Genomic DNA, 20,145 nt, shown 5'->3' with positions numbered 1-20,145 from the left:
CTTGTCATTAACAGGTAGGGATTAGTCATCTTGTCATTAGCAGGTAGGGGTTGGTCATCTTGTCATTGATGAGCAGGTAGGGGTTTGTCATCTTTTCATTGATGAGCAGGTAGGGGTTAGTCATCTTGACCTTGATAAGCAGGTAGGGGTCAGTCATCTTGACCTTGATAAGCAGGTAGGGGTTAGTCATCTTGACCTTGATAAGCAGGTAGGGGTTAGTCATCTTGTCATTGATAAACAGGTAGGGATTAGTCATCTTGTCATTGATAAGAAGGTAGGGGTTAGTCATCTTGTCATTGATAAGCAGGTAGGGGTTAGTCATCTTGTCATTGATAAGCAGGTAGGGGTTAGTCATCTTGTCATTGATAAGCAGGTAGGGGTCAGTCATCTTGACCTTGATAAGCAGGTAGGGGTTAGTCATCTTGACCTTGATAAGCAGGTAGGGGTTAGTCATCTTGTCATTGATAAGCAGGTAGGGATTAGTCATCTTGTCATTGATAAGAAGGTAGGGGTTAGTCATCTTGTCATTGATAAGCAGGTAGGGGTTAGTCATCTTGACATTGATAAGCAGGTAGGGGTTAGTCATCTTGTCATTGATAAGCAGGTAGGGGTTAGTCATCTTGTCATTGATAAGCAGTTAGGGGTTAGTCATCTGGCTCAAGGATGCCTACAGGTAGACTGCCTCTCGTTTGAGCAGTGAGTGTTTTGAATCGAGGACTCCTTTCACTATTTGATTTCATCAGGGAGACAATGCATGGGATACCCCTGTGTGGTCACCTCGGGGCCTACCTTGCTGGTGGGGTGGTAGTTGAGGTCCACGGTGGGGCCCCCTGGTGGCCGGCCTTGTCTCTGCAGCAGCAGCATGGACAGGGTGACCACGACCAGCCCGCAAAACACAGTAAGCGCACACACCCACATGAAGGTCCTTACATGGCTGGAGCTGCCGGCACACTCTGTGAACGCACACACACACGCACACGCACACGCACACACACACACACACACACACACACACACACACACAGGGCATGGGTCAGCGACAGCTGTGCCAGCGGAGGAGCGGGAGGTCCTTGTCTCTCAGGGAGTGTCTCCGGGGTCATGTGGGAATGATGGCTTCGTTGGCCTGCGCACAATGGACCCAAAGTTCTGCTGTGACATTTCCCTTGCTGGGTTTCCATGGAGACCTGGCTCCAGCCACAACCGGGTGGAGGAGATATGGAGGGAGGGGCAATAAGGCGTCCCGTCGAGGGGGGAGGGTGTGGGGGAGGGGGTCGATGATGGGGGAGATAGAGAGCTGAAAAGCACAATGAGGAGAGCTGTTCCAAAATCACAGTGGGGAGTTATTGAGCCGTCGCAGCCCTTTCTGGATGTGTGTGTTTGTTTGTTTTTTGTGTGTGTGCATGTTTGTGTTTGTTTAACTTGAACCACACATATGCGTTTGCATTAGGGTGCCTCGATTTGTGTGTGTGTGTGTGTGTGTTCTATTTGTCCAGAAAAACAGATATGATTATTTGGGCTAGCTTTCGTGTGTGTGTGTGTGTGTGTGTGTGTGTGTGTGTGTGTGTGTGTGTGTGTGTGTGTGTGTGTGTGTGTGTGTGTGTGTGTGTGTGTGTGTGTGCATTTGAGTCTGTATATGCGTTTGCCTGTGTATTTGTTGTTCATGTTTGTTTCTTTGCCTGAAACTACGGACATGTTTACGCAAGTGTTCCTCGAGGAAAGTTTGTGTGAGTGTGTTTGAATGTGTGCACGGTGGTATGTGTAGAGAAGTAAATGTGAAAAACAGCTGCCCCATGCATGCTGTCCATGGGGCAGCTGCAATACACTGAGGTGCACTCACACCACAGCGGAAGCAGCGGAACTGACCTGGATTATGCAAGTGTTTGTGTGTGTGTGTGTAAACATAAAATGTTCTTTGTCAGCATGTGTGTGTGTGTGTATTTGTGTAGCCTACCTGGGCGTGTGCTTATGTAGAGCTGTGTTAGGCCCGCCCTTGAGGTGGCGTGGAACCTAACGTGACAGCTGTCACTGGGACGGATGTAAACACACTGACTCCACAGGTCCCCTGCATGAAATCACATTAGTGTCACCAAAATCAGACAAAACGTCTTAAATACAAACAAAAAGAAAAATTTGAGAAGGAATCAAGAATAAACTAAAATCTCAGAAGTTAAGTGTATAACATGGAAACAAATGATTAGTGTAAGCGTGCAGACTTGGTCTCAACATGTTTGCCCTCCCTGTTTTCTCTGACCTCACGCTGTCTGCGCTCTCATCTGCGAGTCAGGCTTTTCCTTTGTTTGCATTGAGACAAACCTCACGGGTGGGCGGGATGTGTCCCCATTGGCTAATGAGTTTGACAGATGACAGCTGACTGACAGCTCAGTGCCCTTGATGTTGTGCAGCGCAGCAAGCCTGAGTTTGTTTTTTTTGTACTGGAAACAGCACCGCAAAAAGCACTGACAACCTAACGACAGCCATACTTGATTCGTCTTGTAGGAGTCCCGTCAAATTAGCTAGTGGCTAGTGGACAGCTGGGGCCGCAGATGAGGGTGTCCGTGCCCGGTAAACCTCAGTTTATCGTGTACCCGATTGACCAAATAATTTGCTTGCAAGTTATTTTTAGTCCAATTGGGTTTATGGGAAACAATAAAGGCAAAGAAAGTAGAATGATCTCAGCTCTGGGGTTTCAGTCATAACTTATTAATTCCTCTCGGCTCATTCTAAAATACCAGCCAAAACTGTCTAGAACACATGACCACACGCCGCTTCCTTTATGGTTGGATATATATGTTATAGTACTGTAATGGCTAAACTTAGTTGTACCTGAAATATAATCAACATAGCCCACCAATGGAGCACAAGTTTGATTGCAGTGTCCCGCCTCTCCGTGTAGCAGGCCATGAGCCAGGTGGCAGTCCACACACTTCCTGGCGGAGGGAGATAAATAGAGAGGGAGAGGAATAGAGGGAGTGAGAGAGAGCGAGAGAGAGAAAGAGAAATGGTGAGCGAGATGGTGAGCAAGCGAGAAAAAGAGAGTGTGTGAGTGAGTGAGTGAGTGAGTGAGTGAGTGAGTGAGTGAGTGAGGGTGCACTCACACTAGGCCATCTGGCCGTTGCCGTTGTCCGTTTTCACACCTAACCGTGCTCAAATGGCCCCATTGTTCTCTGGCCTGCACTCACACTAGGCCATCTGGCTGTGGCCGTTGGCCGTCGCAACTGTGGCCTGGCCACGGTAGGCTCTTGTACATACGTCATCACGTCGCAAGTAACACGTCATCACCAAGCGTCCGCTGCATGGACCATAATAAAGTCTGCCGCCACTCAGAGTTCTAACAACAATGGACAACAACACAGAGAACACAGTTCGCACTTTGCTGAGTCTGTTGCTTATTTGGATATATGTTTACCGTTTAATGGGAAAGAAGGCTCGTCGCCTTTATTATGTCCGTGGTCGTCGCATGGACTATACGTCATCCAGCTCAGGTTGCGTAGCCGTGCGTGTGCGCGTGTCGGCTCATTAGCATCTGTACCGTAGCGGCCCGTACCGTAGCAGCACACCTCTCCCAAGTGGCCAAATTGGCCTGGCCTGGCCAGACTTGCCACACTCACACAGGCAGATTTGAGCACGGTTAGGTGTGAAAACGGCCACGGCCACGGCCAGATGGCCTAGTGTGAGTGCACCCTGAGTGAGTGAGTGAGAGAGAGAGAGAGAGGTCTCGAGCTGACATTTATTTTCCTTTTATTTGTAGACATTTCTATTGTTATTAGCTTAGTCTACCGCTGTTTCAACAATTAACCGGCTGCTTCTTATCAACTGGGGTAAGAAGAAAGAAAAGCGAAAAGAGGAGGTACCAGTATGATTGACAGGTGCCGTGGCAAATGGGGCATTTCTCGCAGAAGGTTCCGGAGTTTTGGGGTGCGTCGCACACACACCTTCCGCACTGGCACCGGCCACGCCCGCTGCACACGGCGCCGTCAGACGTCTGGCAGGTCTCCGGGGTGACGGGACATCCGCAACTTTCACCTGTCCATCCCAAATCACAGACACACTCGGCAGACACACACATACCCCGCCCTGAGGAAGCAAAGAGAGGGGGGAGAATGAAGGAGAGGGAGAGGGAGGATAGGGGGGGCATGTGGAAAAGGTGAGCAGAGGGGTGGGCAGTTAACCTTTAAATAACTCAAATGTATCGGGGGTGCATGTGTTTGTGTGATTATATTTGCGTGTGTCCGTGCGTGCGTGTGGGTGTTGCATAGCCTGGTCCTACCACTCTCGTTCTTTATTTCATCAACGAGAGCTGACTTGAACGTCATTGATCTCAGCCACTCCCTCCGTTCGCTGATTGGACGCACCAAATTTGACCGGAGAAAACCCACTAATATACCACAGACCCAGACGTAGTACTGAAGGGAAATTAAAATTGAGAGGAAGTACTTAGGCGGGCAGAGCACGCCTAAGTATACAGCTGATGTAAAATTCCAGGATGAGAGAGTGCTGCCATATCAGTGTGGAAGATCTGTTTTGTGTGTGTGTGTGTGTGTGTGTGTGTGTGTGTGTGTGTGTGTGTGTGTGTGTGTGTGTGTGTGTGTCGTTTACAGCCTCATGTAGGTCTCACCTCCACACAGCAGGCTGTCTTTGTAGGGGCAGGAGAAATCATCCATCTCACAGTGAGCTCCGTAGACCGCCCCCAGCTTGCTCTGCTCGCACACACAACTGCCACACTCACACACTCCCCGCCCCCCACACTCCAGCTCCGCCCCCTCTGCCCTGCAGGGGGTCCTCCGCTCTCCGGGATTCTGCTCAGAGTCCCTGCTGTACGCCTGCACCGGCTTCCTCGGAGCCTCTCCATTGGTCGGTGTGGAGTCGGCCCTGCATTGCGATTGGCCTGGGTTGCGGCACCGCCCCGGCAATCCGCAGCGGCAGCGGCAGTGAGCTTGAACCCGGACCACCGTGGACTCGTTGTAGCCCACCGGGCGGACCGTCACCTTGACGTCTGTACCTTCATTCTCATCAGGACACGAGCGCATGCCGATGGTGATGTTAAAATAGACCTGTAGGAGGGGAACAGTGTTAGGTGTGTGCTTGTGTGTGTGTGTGTGTATGTGTGTGTGTGTGTGTGTGTGTATGTGTATGTGTATGTGTATGTGTATGTGTGTGTGTGTGTGTGTGTGTGTGTATGTGTGTGTGTGTGTGTGTGTGTGTGTGTGTATGCATGTGTGTGCGTACATGTGTGTGTGCCCTGCATGCATGCATGTGTGTGTATGTACGTGCACATGTGCGTGTTTGTGAGTGTGTGTATATATGCGTGGGTGCGTTTGTGATTGTTTATGTCCGGGGCGGAGCGTGTTTACAGAATCATTCTTGCGGTATTGTTTTGAAATGAGCCAGAACTATTGCGAATTCTGAACACTTGAATTGGTAGGTTTCAAGTGGCCCCTTTCTTGTTCAAATATTACTGCTCCATTTGAAGGGATTTAAACTCTTGTGCAAAACAATGTTGTTCAGTTGTTCATCAAGCGGAGAAACAGATTAGGGGGAGAAGGGGAAACAGCTGTGGAATCACATGACCTAGTCTACTGGTTGGTTTCATAGTACCTTCTTGAATATTTGTGTTCTCAAGAGGAATCGTGGACACTGTACAATACTCCAATGGCCCTTTAGCAATGAGCCTTCGTAGATGTGTTCCTGTATTTATAAGTGTGAGTGCATGTGTGTGTTTGTTTGTGTGAGATTGTGTGTGTATGTGTGTGTGTGTGTGTGTGTGTGTGTGTGCCTGCATGCATGTGTCATGATTTTACCGTCTGGTTGGGTAACACCCCAGAGCAGCTGTGGGCATTAGCTGTGGATCCCTCCGGACAGAGAGGGGAGACGGACAGCCAGTACCTGCTGCCAGCACCCTCTTCTACCAGCACCTCCAGCCCCACCTCCGATAACAACCTCTAGAGAGAGACCGAGGGAAAGAGACCAAGGGAGAGAGAGAGACAGATAGACAGACAGACAGAGAGAGAGACACGGACAGAGAGAGAGAGAGAGAGAGACCAAGCGAGAGAGACAGACAGACAGACAGACAGAGAGAAACACATAGAGACAGAGAAAGACAGAGAGAGAGACAGAGAGAGAGAGAGAGAGAGAGAGAGAGAGACATTATCATACAAGTATTTGACGAATGAGAATGTAATGACATGACGCTGCAGGAAAATAAATCACTGGCAAACTACAGACAGACAGGCTCAGACCAGGGCCTTTTATTGACAGTGTGGGCTCAAGGGGAATGGAACCAAAGAACGACGAGCAAAAAAAAAGAGGAAGACATGAAAGACAGAAAAAAAGAAGGAAAGAAGTTAGGACGACAAAGAGAGGAAGACACAAAGAAAGAAAGAAAGTGAGAAAGAAAGACAGAAAGAGAAAAACATAAAGGGTAGGAAGGATACACAGACGGGAGAGAGCAAACAGATAAATTGGGGTTGTCACATGTCTCCACGGAGAGCTCATTGTGCACTTGTCGCTTTGATACACAGGGCTGCTGGGTACAACAGGGTGAGGGGCCCAGAAATAGCATCTTTGTGTTTGCCTGTAATTAAAACCTGTGGTTCCCGTGGTGATCTGATAGCTATTAGAATGCCAACTCTGTTCTGATGCTGCGGTTATTTGTGTGTGTGTTTATGTGCACTTATGTGTACATGTATAGTTGTTTGTGCGCATTTGTGTGTGTGTATGTGTATGTATGTGTGTGTGCGTGCGTCCATGCTTGTGTGCACATGTAACCCAGGGTCAGTAGATTTGGCAGACTCCCGAAGCAAACAATGGACTTCTGTGCCTGAGGGAAGATTATAGGCCAGACTGCTACAAACCCAACCCTCTCTCTCTTTCTCTTTCTCTCTCTCCCACAAACACAACACAACACATACTCAAACACACAACGCAGGTCTGGAGACAAAGGCTTTAATCATCCCACTTATTCCACCTTCACCTCCTGTCCCCTTTGTTTTACGGCCCCATTAAGTGTTTTTCCGCCCAGAAATATTCTAACACAATAACCCTAATCTACCAGTACTTAGCAACGCCCAGAGACACCTTAAGTCCTTCCTGTGAAAACCATTCTAACAAGTCCACCGCTCCACAGCTGTAATCAATACCTCTGATCACTGCATAACATCACCACAATTGCTGTCAGAAGGATAACTGTACATACTCACACATTTCAAATGGATTCATGGGGTATTTTATTTTTGTTGTAAAAAGGCTTTGTCTGTGGAGTCGACCAGCTGACAGGAATAGCATGCTCCCATGTCAATGTGTGAATACAAGCACTGTTCGTCAGATGGCAGCATTAATAGAAGTGAGGAACCCACGTGAAGTGTCAGACTGGGAAAAGCTATAATATAATAATGATAATAATAACATAATATTTAAGGCTGTACTATTTACTTATATTAGTATATATAAATAGTGTAGGGTGTAACCTGCAGGCCTCCTAGAGCGAGGTGCCTATCCTTCCCTGCTCCACATCCTAGTCGCAGCTAACTGCATCAGATGGCGTGTATGTGTGGCGCCCAGGGGTGTGTACCTTGTAGGCGTCCACCACCAGCTCTATGAGGTTGGGGGCCTGGAAGTGGCCCAGCCTCCCCAAATACGATCCTGGCAGCAGGCTCACCAGTGCCTGGGGAAAATTGCATCAAATTACTTTAGATTTATTGATTCAATTCACCAATAATTATAGTTTAGAAGGTACAATATGCAACATCGACACCGAGAGTTTTAAATGGGTACTGCAGCCCAAGGTGACAATATGGGAGAGAGTTGTCTCCCTCCACACCCCCCTCCTCCCCAGACTTGATACTGTAAGCAGTTGCCAGGTGGGGGACACTGAGATCTCTCTCATGTCCCAAACCATGCAACCTGGCCCATTATTCTATTGTGATGTGTCAATCGACAATGAGAGACCATTAGTTGTAAAGTATTAGTTCATCATCCAATGTAAACGTTTCGCAATGAACTTGATGTTTGCACATTATAAACCAGCTCATGGTGCATCCGTCTGGAAATCCTTTTGAGCTGGAAGCTGATCCATCTTTCTATCCCAACTCCCAGACCTTTAAACATGGCTCTGATCATGTAGCTCTTAGAAAGAGGATGAGGTGGACAGAGTGTGTAGTGCAATCTCAGTTGATCCAGGGTGTTTGCTGGCTTCAATGGCTGCAGCACGCTGTGTTTGTGGGCCAAGTTGTTCTGTATCTGGCAGCCCCGGGGTCTCGGGGAATAGTCATGACTAACCGGCCAAAGACAACAAAGCTCCGCCACGGAATGTACGTTTCAAAGGAGAACCTCCTGGCGGTAGCACTGCTGTTTGGAGATACCCATGTTAGGAAATGTACCCCTTATCTCTGATGACATATCATGTTCAGTTGATGTATTATAACACTGAATGTGTAACATACTGCTCCATGGAGCAATTCGTAATCACACAATATTTTCACGACTGTATAAAATAAGGTTAATATTATAGTATTTATCTAATGACCGAACATGATAATAACCCATGAATATGATAATAAAATACATTTGCATGATGAATGCAATGCATATTATTTTCCCAGAAATTATAGCAGTTAGAGTGAGCTATTCTGTGTGTGTCCTTGTGCGCTCGTGATAGTATGCGTTTTCATGAAAGCGTGCGTGTCTTCAGTGGGTTATACCTTATACCACTGGTACTGTTGCTTTTCTACCGCGAATATGGAGTAGATGTGGTTCTCCAACAGCTTGTCCGACAACTGGTTCAGACTTGGGTGGTCCTGGATCGAAGAGGGGGGGGGAGAGGAGGTTCAGTCTGACTGACTCAGAGAAGGACGGACAAACAGCAGGCGGCCTGGGCTACTGAATGACTGACGAAGGCTGGCTACCAGATGACAGCGGAGAACTCTTGGATCGGAGGCCAAACGTCAGCCTCACACATGTTTCAAGAGCTCAAAGAAGATCCATCTGGGCTTTTAATTGATACTTATTCACTGCTATACCTGGTTTTTGACTTAACACCTTTATGTGTAGGACGCCCTGTTTACGAGATGGGTTGTAACACGACTGAAGAACATCAGTAGTGGAGGGGGACGGTATAGTGTCTGTCAGGAGGAGCATTAAAGAGGAGCAGAACCAATCGAATGGGTGAAACGTCCTGCTACCTGGTTTTATTGTCGGCTCAAAAAATGTTACCTTAGGGTGCACTCACACTAGGCCATCTGGCCGTGGCCGTTGGCCGTTTTCACACCTAACCGTGCTCAAATGGCCCCATTGTTCTCTGGCCTGCACTCACACTAGGCCATCTGGCCGTGGCCGTTGGCCGTCGCAGCTGCGGCCTGGCCACGGAAGGCTCTTGTACATACGTCATCACGTCGTAACACGTCATCACCAAGCGTCCGCTGCATGGACCATAATAAAGTCTGCCGCCAGTCAGAGTTTTAACAACACACCAACAGTTGAACCGCTTGACGCGATGTTTACCGTTTAATGGGAAAGAAGGCTCGTCGCCTTTATTATGTCCGTGGTCGTCGCATTGACTATACGTCATCCAGCTCAGGTTGCGTAGCCGTGTGTGTGCGCGTGTCGGCTCATTAGCATATGTACCGTAGCGGCCCGTGCCCTAGCAGCACACCTCTCCCAAGTGGCCAAATTGGCCCGGCCTGGCCAGACTGGCCACACTCACACTGGCAGATTTGAGCACGGTTAGGTGCTAAAACGGCCACGGCCACGGCCAGATGGCCTAGTGTGAGTGCACCCTTAAATCCGTCATTCAAACCGTTCAATGAGCTTCCAGCGACTGAGCCATCCAGCAACTGAGCCTTTCTGGTCTGTGTGACCAGAAAGGTTCTGTGTTACAGAACGTCCTGACATGTCTTTGTTTTATTCCTTCACTGCCTGGCTGTAATCACTCCTTAGTGATCTTTTCATTTAACTTTAGTGATGGCTTAAATAAAACATGTATTTCTGTTAAACCAGGAGAGGGGGAGACAGAGGAGGGGAGAGGGGAGATGAGGTTGTAGAGTGAGGGAGGAAGGGGGTGGAGATAGTGAGGGAGGAGGGGGGAACACAGAAACGGAAGTGAGGGGCAAGGAGGGAGAGGAGGACGGGGAAGGAGAGCAAGGTTCAGAAGGGAGGAAAGAGAATAAGAGACGAGAGGAGAGAGAGAAATTATGTTCAAATGATGTTAACGCAGGACGTTCAGAGTACTTCTGCCCTCTGACTGCTTCCCTCACCATAGTGGTGCTCTCTGTGTAGACGTTGTTCTCCAGGTGGCAGAGGCCGTCGTTGGGACGGACGATGCCGGCCAGCCGGCTGTCCAGGGCCAGGTGGGATGGCTGGTCAGTCATCAGCAGCAGCAGACGCTTGGACCCCGTACGCCAGCCCAGCTCCCTCTGGGAGAGAGACATAGGGAGAGAGACAGAGAGGGAGAGAGAGAGAAAGAGAGAGAGAGAGAGAGAGAGAGAGAGAGAGAGAGAGAGAGAGAGAGAGAGAGAGAGAGAGAGAGAGAGACAGAGAGAGAGAGAGAGAGGAGAGAGAGAGAGAGAGAGGAGAGAGAGAGAGAGAGAGAAGAGAGAGAGAGGAGAGAGAGAGAGAGAGAGAGAGAGAGAGAGAGAGAGAGAGAGAGAGAGAGAGAGATAGAGAGAGAGAGGCAGAGAGAGAGAGGCAGAGAGAGACAGAAAGACAGCGGAGAAAGAGAGAGCGAGAGATATAGGAAGACAGCGGAGAGAGAGAGAGAGAAAGAGAGAGAGAAAGTGAGAGGGAGAGAGAAAGAGAGAGAGAGGAAGACAGCAGAGAAAGAGACATAGGAAGACAGCAGAGAAAGAGACATAGGAAGACAGTACAGAGAGAGACATAGGAAGACAGCAGAGAGAGAGAGGGAGAGAGAGAGCGAGAGACATAGGGAAAGAGATTTTTTACAAACCAACTTTATTTACATTGACATAGGGAGAGAGAGAGAGAGAGAGAGAGAGAGAGAGAGAGAGAGAGAGAGAGAGAGAGAGAGAGAGAGAGAGAGAGAGAGAGAGAGAGAGAGCGAAAGAGAGAGATAGGAAGACAGCGGAGGGAGAGAGATATAGGAAGACAGCGGAGAGAGAGAGAGAGAGAGCGAGAGAGGAAGACAGCAGAGAGGGAGACATAGGGAAGACAGCAGAGAGAGAGAGAGAGAGAGAGAGAGAGAGAGAGAGAGAGAGAGAGAGAGAGCAGAGAGAGAGGGAGAGACATAGGGAGACAGCAGAGAGAGAGAAAGAGTGAGAGAGGGGTGACACAGCAGAGAGAGAGCGAGAAAAATAGAGAGAGATAAAAAGAGAGGTGGGGGGGGGGGGCAGAGGAAGAAGATGAAGATTCCTTACTTTAATATCCATTTCTGCACTTTTCTTTTTTCTTTGAACATAATTTAGGTCAAATGTGTCTGACTCTTTAAGCTATGAACTCCTCTAAAGGCTGACAAATGGTGGTGGGGTGTATTTATATAAAACATGATTCATGCTTTACATCCACAAGATGTTTCCATCACATCATCCACTAAGGCAACAACCACACACTTTTAATATGCCGGTACTGCATCATTTTATTGGTGATGGTTGTTGGGCACTGTGTAGGGGTGACCTAGCAAAGTCCCTACTTTGATTTAATGTCATTCTTACACAAATATACCATGACAGCATACCCCACTCAATATCTCTGCCTGGATCGAGGTTAATCAGAGGTATGCGTTAGAAGAAGTGGTGCATGTGCGTGCGTGCATTCAAGTTTGTGTATGCGTGTGAGTGTGCGTGTGTGTGTTAAGGTCAATGGGAAACTCAGCTTTATTTATGGAGAGTTCGAGTGCGGACTCATCTGCAGTCTTTATTACTCTTCTTACTCAGAGCACCCTGCGTGGCCTGAGTCACCAGCGGTGGGAGAGCCGGTCTATTAGTGTCAGTGGAATGCCACAGCGCTGCTGGGACCATGGGATCAGATGCCTGTGCCACTAGCTAATGATGACTCAGCATGCCAGCCATCACTCCATCAGTATGGGTGTTGAACACACACACACACACACACGCAAACTCAAACACTAAAACAAACCTGCACACACACGTAAATGCACACACACACACACACACACACACACACACACACACACACACACACACACACACACAAACTCCCCCATCACAAACACACACACACACACACACACACACACACACACACACACACACACACACACACACACACACACACACACACACACGCACCCCCCGCCCACGGCTCACCTGGCAGACGGCCGCCTGCAGCATGGCATCCAGCCCTCCCTCAGGTGTGTCCATGTTGCCCGAGATGAGCTGGCGCTCGATGACGCGGCTGAACTCTGTGATGTTGTGCGTCACGCTAAGGATGTGGTGGTAGCCATGGGCAGGGCGGCAGCGCACTTCGTAATCGCTGGCGTAGAGCAGGGACGTAGAGCAGGGACGTAGAGCAGGGACGTAGAGCAGGGACGTAGAGCAGGGACGTAGAGCATGAGTATATGAGTATATGAGAGCAGATGATTTCTAATGGTTATTCACCACCTGCAGAGTCAATGCACCTCAAAGTCAATATACGTGTTTATAAGCTTGATAAAAAGCATCAGGGCAGGATCACAAAATGATCTTTCTTTTTACAATCTTTTTTCAATATTAAAAGATTGCATAATGTGAAACCGGGATATCAAGATCAGCCATATCAGGCATTTTAAACCCAACCCTGAATATGAATATGAGAAGCTTTCCAATGGCCTGTGATGTGAAGCTTAAGTTACTGCAAAGACCCCTGTCAAACAAAATGAATCCCTTTGAATTCCATGATTGTGAACGGAGGTGTGGCCTCTACCTGCATGGGTTGTTGATCTTGGATGGGTGGACGTTGATGTACGGGGAGACGGGCTTGTCCACGAAGGAGCCGAAGCCCAGGTGCAAGTCAGACGAGTGCTCCCTCATCCTGTGAGAAAGAGCCACGCCCACTGTTTTCAACTAGAGAGAGAGAGAGTGGGGAGAGAGGGGAGACAGCGGTAGAGGGGAGGAGAGAGGGAGAGAGGGGGAAGAAGAGGGGGGAGAGGAAAGACAGCGGTAGAGGGGAGGAGGGAGGGAGAGAGGAGAGGAGGGTTGGACAGAAGGGGAGAGAGAGAGAGACTAGAGAGAGAGAGAGTGGGGAGAGAGGGGAGACAGCGGTAGAGGGGAGGAGAGAGGGAGAGAGGGGGAAGAAGAGGGGGGAGAGAGGAAAGACAGCGGTAGAGGGGAGAGAAGGAGAAGCGAAGGAGAGGACAGAAGAGAGAGAGAGGGGGAGATGAGGGAGGGTAAAGGCTTGGGAATGAAGAGAGTACGATAGATGAAGAGGAGAGCAGCAGAGAGGAGAGGAGAGGAGAGGAGAGGAGAGGAGAGGAGAGGAGAGAGGAGAGGAGGGGAGAGCAAAGGCGAGGAGAGAGGAGGTCAGGAGAGGAGAGGAGAGGAGAGGAGGAGAGGAGGTGCAGGAGAGGAGAGAGGTGAGGAGAGGAGGAGAGGAGAGGTGAGGAGGATGGGAGAGGAGAGGAGAGGAGAGAGGAGAGTAGAGGAGAGGAGGGGAGAGCAAAGGAGAGGAGAGAGGAGGTCAGGAGAGGAGAGGAGAGGAGGAGAGGGGGTGCAGGAGAGGAGAGAGGCGAGGAGAGAGGGGGGGTTGGTTATCAAAATCCCTTTATTGCACAACTGCAAGGAGAAAACAGATCACTGTCACATCATCACTTCAGCAATGCCAAAAAACAAAAACAAAAACAAAACAGAAACATCCCTAAAATACAACAAACAGAAAACGTGTTTCCCTAATCAGAAGCTTACATTCAGCTCTCCTTCACCCCCCACAGAGCATAAAACCCCTCCAACAGCCCCCCCTCCAACAGCCCATATGTGACTGAAGCCCTGCATATCGTCCATCATTTGATAATAGGCATGTTCCACCCTCAGTCGGGCCTTCAGCAGGCCCTTCAGAACCGGCTCCACACTACCGATACTCTGAACCCGGTTCCTGCGTGTTAGCCAGATGGCCAACTTGGCAGAACCAGATAAAAAGTTCACCAATGTGTGTACATGCTTCTTCTGAGCACAGTACTTTGGGCCAAAAATAACCAAATCAAAAAGAAAAATATTCCCCTAGACCCTGAAACCACTTTTTTGAAAGCTCAAACAATACTGTCAGCCGAAGACACTGAACGAATAAATGCACCAGGGTCTCAATCTGAGAGCAGAAAATACACTCCTCCCCCTGCTCTGGATCCAGGTGCGCTCTGTATCTGTTTGTAGCTATTGCTCCATGTACAATCCTCCACTGGAGGTCTGCTGTCCGTTTTTCAACGGGCAGCTTGTACAGAGACCGCCAGCTGCCTTTCGGGGAAACGTCTGGACCAAAAAAATCTGTCCACCTCGACTCCTGCAAGCCTGCCAAAGAGCGCAGGTTCAGAACCTTGGTGCAGATTTGGTACAAATCCTTCTTCCCTGCAGCCTGAAAAGTCTCCAGGTGTGGGTTTTTGAGAGACAGCAGCTGACCTCCTCCCTCCTGCCACTCCCCCACAACTGGGGTGATATACAGAGCGGGGAAACTGTACTCTCCCTCTTTGCTCCACTGGTCACACAAAGTGCGTTTTTTTTGCAAATTCTCTCAGAGGTTGTTGCAGGGCAGCACAGACTTCCTCCACCACTCCACAGATGTTGCCGTCATCTTCATCAGATGGCCCAGCTTGGTGCAGCTAGCCTCTCTAAGACAGGCTCGCAGGCTGGCAGATTGCAGTGTTTGAGTCCTTATGAGGTCATTATAAAAAACAAAGGTTCCTCAAACAAGCACATGCCCGGAGTCTCATTTGTGGTACGTGCAACCTTAAAAATCTGCCATGCCTGCAATACCGAGCTGTAGAAAGGTGTCAGTCCAGTTAAGTCCACGGTTGAATCTCATTCCTTTGCTCCAAAGAAAATCTCAGCCCTAGCCCTCGCTGTTGCGCGTGCACGCACCGTGGAGCAATGTCCCATTACTGTTTAACTGTAGCTTAAGGGGTAGGAGGGAGGGCTAACATCCCCTCAAAATTGAGATTTTCGATGGGCACCCTCAAAGCGATTCAGTTCTGACTTGCTCCCACAATACCTTGCGAGAAAACGGAAGATCAAGAAATATCCCAGACAAGATGGAGGACGAAAAGATGCGAGTATTTTCTCTGTAATTAACTAGTAATTATTTTATTAATTATACTCTGCAGCCCGGCCGTGGGCTTCGAAGCCCGGCCAAGGACTCTCGGAAGATCGCGAAAGTCTGTGGCCGATTTTCGCGGAAGATCGCGGAAGTCCCCGGCCGACTTTCGCAGGCCGCCCGACCCCGGTTGTCGGCCGGGATGCATGCCCCATCACGGGCTCTGCATCCCGGCCATCGACCGGGCTGCAGACCGGGCTGCAGACCGGGCTGCAGACCGGGCTGGATATCATGTCGTATGATATCCAGATCTTCCATGTTCTAGTGACTCCAGGTTAAAAATAAGCTTTACTATACTAATATATTATATTATATTAGATTAGATTAGATTAGATTAGATTAGATTAGGCTTTATTGATCCTTTTGGGATGACTCCCTCAAGGAAATTGATTGTCCAGTAGCTTACAGAAAGAAACACAACACAATATTAAATTAAATTATATACAATATAAGATAAACAATACACTCTAATGTAACTATAAAAAGTAAAATAAAAAGTAAACAGTAAACAATAATTATAATATAAGATAAGATAAACAATAAACTCTTAACTAACTAACTATAAAAAGTAAACAAAAAACAGTAAACAGTAAACAATAAACTCTTATCTAATATAGAAAGTAATTTTAGTAATATTATTAGTTATTAATTATTAATATTCTATAAGTAATATTATATATACTAATATATATATTATATTAGTAATATTCTATAAGTATTATTATACTATTATATTATATTAGTAATATTACATGGTTAATCAATGTATTTTTTGGCAGTACTATATTGTGTACATAGCTATTATATATTGTACATAACATATGGCCATATCACCCAGTTCTGGCATATAATTCATAATTCCTTCTTATTCGTTTTCTTTCAGGACATCGTTGAGTCCACTGCCACCAGCCCCCCCACCTCTCCCTCATGCTCCTCCACCCCAGGCACCTCTTCCACCACCCCAGACACCCCTTCCAAGAGGAGAGTGCCAGGGGGCAGGCGAGGCATGAGGAGAGCGAGGCAAAGTTGGCGGAATGGTGGAGAAGATGTGATTCTCTACCATTCTCTCAAAAGCTGAGAGAGAGTGTGTGTGTGTGTGTGTATATTTAGGTTTGCGTGTGTGTGTATTTTTAGATGCGTGTGTGTGTATTTTTAGATGTGTGGTTCAGTGTTTCTTATTTAAATAAAGTGTTTCTTCTAAAGTGTTCTTGTTCATAACCGATTATTATCTAAGGGTGCACTCACACTAGGCCATCTGCCCGTGGCCATGGCCGTTTTAGCACCTAACCGTGCTCAAATCTGCCAGTGTGAGTGTGGCCAGTCTGGCTAATACCACCTTTAACAGTATTATTATTTTTTTAACACTTTATTTAAACATGCCAATTACAAAATATAAATACCATTTCAGGTTAAACATCTTTACAATGGGTCTTGCTCGTTGCCCGAGACAATGGCAGCCAGTCTGTCTCTTGTAACATTGCAGGGGTCTGGTTATCTGCTAGGGGGCACGGGGAGGCCATGATGACGTCACAGGGTAGGGTTGTCCCATTTGGTAGGGGATCGGTTAGGGTAGCAATGAGGGGTAGCAATGAGCATGAGCAATGAGGGTTAGGGTTGAGATGTAGGGTTGAGACAGTGAGCAAAGAAACGGGATTGGGCCCACATCCTCAAGCTGTAGAAGGAAAAGCTGTTAGCCCAATCGTAGCCCAATCGCCCAGCTCTCTTCAGCAGCAATCGAGCTACGTCAAACCAGGTTGGGCCGCAATTATACAGCAGCCTTTGTGCAGTCTGAAGTCTAAAAGAGGCAATTTTTGCCTGGATGTTAATCAGTCCCTGCCCCCCTTCAGCCACAGGCAGGTAGAGTGCTGCTGCCCGGACCCAGTGTCGGCCAGACCAGTCCTCGTCCTCCATCAGGCCTCTCGGTGGTGTCAGAGAAATCAGCCTATGCCAAAGAGTCGAGGCGACCAGGTTATTGGCCACCAGAACTCTTCCCCTATACGACAGCTGGGGTAGCAACCATTTCCATTTGGACAACCGAGCGCACACTTTCTCCTTAACTCCATCCCAGTTCTTGTTTTGAAAACCCTCAGTGCCTAAAAATACTCCCAACACTTTCAGGCCTTCCTTCCCACACTCAAGACCTCCAGGCAGATTGGGCACTGCCTGAACCCTCCACTGTCCCACCAATAAGGCTTCACTCTTTGCCCAGTTCACCCGAGCAGATGAGGCCTTTTCATACAAGGACAGGGTATCCTGCAAACATTGAACATCCCCCTGGCCGGAGACAAAAATATTAAAATCGTCTGCAGTGCAGAAACAGTAAGTGGACGATCAAGATTATAGGACCCCGGCAGTGAGAGACCACTGAGCCGACCTCTCAACATGCACAGCAAGGGCTCAATAGCTAGGCTATATAGTTGACCGGAGATAGGACAACCCTGTCTTATCCCTCGCTGAACAGGGATTGGCCGACTCAGCCCTGCCCCCATCCTTACCATACATTGAGCACCACAAATAAACCAATCCAGGCCAGAAAACCATGACCTATACCAAAAGCCTTAAGTGCAGAAAACAAATAAGAGTGATCCACCCTATCAAAAGCCTTCTCCTGGTCCAAAGAAACAATACCAAAATCTACATTATGGGATCTAAACACATCAATAATATCTCGAATAAGGAAAATGTTGTCCATAATTTTCCTATCAGGTACACAATAACTTTGGTCTGTATGTACAAGTATTACCAGGACGTCCTTAAGTCTGTTGGATAGGGCTCTGGAAAGCACCTTATAGTCCGTGCAAAGGAGAGCAACCGACCTCCAGTTCTTAATTAAGGCCAGGTCTCCTTTCTTGGGAAGCAGGGAAAGCACAGCTCGCTGACACGAGACAGGAAGCGATCCTGTTCTGAAACACTCCAATAAAACCCCATGTAAATCATGTCCAAGGATATTCCAGAACCGCATGTAAAAGTCAGTGGAGAGACCATCAATCCCTGGTGCCCGTCCTGATGCCATCTGATTGACGGCGGCTGTCAACTCGTCCAGAGTCAGCTCAGAGTCCAGAGCAGCTTTCTCTCCTGGGATGAGCTGAGGAAGCCCCTCCAGGAGCTCCTCACGGCACTCCATGCTGCACTGTTCTGCCCCAAAGAGGTCAGCGTAGAAGTCCATCGCATGGGTCCTCTGCTCACCCGGACTGGTGGTCACTCTGCCTCCAGGAAGCTTAAGGCAGGTCATCTGCTTCCTCTGTGCCACCGATCTCTCCAGATTAAAAAAGAAAGAGCTTGGGGCATCCATATCCTTCAGCTGGAGGAAGCGAGACCTGACAAGAGCTCCCTTCACTCTCTCCTGCAGGAGGGAGCTCAACTCCAATCTCTTCTCCTGCAGCAGATGACCCGTGGTGGGATCCAAAACCCTATGTGACCCCTCTTCAATGTTCCTAATACTGACTTCAAGCTCCTGAATTGCTGCCTTTATCCTAGCAGTCGAGTGGGAGGTATACTGCTGGCAAAACACACGAACTTACCAACTTCCCACCACAGCTTCAACAAAACAAAATCTGCTTTCCTTGATTTCCACTGCTGCCAAAAACTCTCAAAGCTTTTGCAGAAAGTATGGTCCAGAAGTCTACTGTTAAAAGACCAGTAGGACCCAACCCTTTCACCTGGCGAAATTATCAAATCTATGCTGACATAGTGATGGTCAGTAAAGCCAACTGGACTTATGTGACTTTGGACTAATCTAGAGCTGAGACTTTTGGAAATGTAAATCCTATCTAGTCTAGCTGCACTCACCCTGTTATTGCGGACCCTCACCCATGTGTATTGCCTGGATTGCGGATGTTTGACCCTCCATGTATCCAACAGATCCAGGTGTGCGATGACAACCACTAAGGCTCTGAGATGACTGTGGGTGGGGTTCTTCACTTGTTCTGTCTATAGTAAAGTCCAGAGTGTAATTAAAGTCCCCGCCAAAGATTAAATGATCGTGCTGGTAATTCCCCACCTCACTTTCCAACAGGGCGAAAAAACCCACTCTTTCTGTTCCTCGATTTGGGGCATATATGTTAGCAAAACAGAACACAGAGCCCTCTATTTCTGCCCTGACAAACAACAGCCTGCCCTTCACCACTTCAGTAGAAGATAAAACCTTTACATTGGCATCTTTCCTGAACAGAACAGCTACCCCTGCACTAAGATTGGTGCCATGACTAAGGGTACATGAACCCTCCCACCATAAACCCCAATCTATCTCGTCTGCTGGATTAGTATGCGTCTCTTGCAAAAACAGCACATCAACCCTTTTTTGAGTGGCGACTTTAGAGATTAATGCCCTTCTGTGTCTGTCTCTCCCTCCACCATTGATGTTCAAAGACCCTATTTTAAGGCTCTGCATAGAGGTCAGAGAAGAGAAACAGATAAAATGAACAAAGCAAGAAACAATAAAAAGAGGAAAAACACTGTGTGGTACATGATCATGTTACTATTTAGTCTTTTTACCAGTTTTACATTTTTTTCGCTTTTCTCAGAATTGTAATATGCTTTTTGAGGCGAAAGCGCTTCTTTTCATCCAAGAGGTCAAAACCGACCAATCTTTTCAGTACATCAACCGATCTGATGAACTTTTCAGCGTCACTGAAGTAGTCATTCAGTCGGACAGACTTTTTAAATGTCACATCCAGAAAATTATTTATTTCCTCCAAAGAATAGAGATCTGTGTTCCTATTGGAAGCTTCACCTATGCTAGATACTGTATCTGGCTCAGTCATACTCCATGTCTTCTCCTTCACAGGATGCCTGACTATTTAACATACCCTTTCCTTCATTGGTGATCACAGTGGGATCTCTGCCTGTACAACTTGTGGAAGCTGCTTCAGTGCCTGCAGACTGAGAACTACTCAGGTTCTCCGC

At 48.0% G+C, this 20,145-nt stretch overlaps 1 protein-coding gene across 7 annotated transcripts in view; it reads right to left on the bottom strand.

Moving 5' to 3' along the window:
- itgb8 (integrin, beta 8) overlaps window positions 1-20,145 on the bottom strand; it is a 38,281-nt gene that overhangs the window by 5,017 nt on the left and 13,119 nt on the right. For 2 of the 7 annotated variants that reach the window (XM_060043100.1, XM_060043105.1), the window contains 11 exons: window positions 12,868-13,007; window positions 12,273-12,438; window positions 10,248-10,406; window positions 8,697-8,792; window positions 7,568-7,660; window positions 5,799-5,939; window positions 4,616-5,051; window positions 3,852-4,074; window positions 2,824-2,927; window positions 1,952-2,062; window positions 790-953 (listed from right to left, as the gene is read on the bottom strand). In XM_060043100.1, coding sequence (XP_059899083.1) covers window positions 790-953; window positions 1,952-2,062; window positions 2,824-2,927; window positions 3,852-4,074; window positions 4,616-5,051; window positions 5,799-5,939; window positions 7,568-7,660; window positions 8,697-8,792; window positions 10,248-10,406; window positions 12,273-12,438; window positions 12,868-13,007 — 1,833 coding nt within the window. Of the gene's footprint in view, window positions 1-789; window positions 954-1,951; window positions 2,063-2,823; window positions 2,928-3,851; window positions 4,075-4,615; window positions 5,052-5,798; window positions 5,940-7,567; window positions 7,661-8,696; window positions 8,793-10,247; window positions 10,407-12,272; window positions 12,439-12,867; window positions 13,008-20,145 lie in introns of those variants that run through there. The other 5 variants (XM_060043101.1, XR_009523935.1, XM_060043106.1 and 2 more) reach the window with 5 other exon arrangements.

Source organism: Gadus macrocephalus, chromosome 22 (genome assembly GCF_031168955.1).
Source record: "Gadus macrocephalus chromosome 22, ASM3116895v1".
NCBI lineage: Eukaryota > Metazoa > Chordata > Actinopteri > Gadiformes > Gadidae > Gadus > Gadus macrocephalus.
Note: the sequence above shows the minus strand (reverse complement) of the source record. Positions and strands in the feature narration are given on the sequence as shown.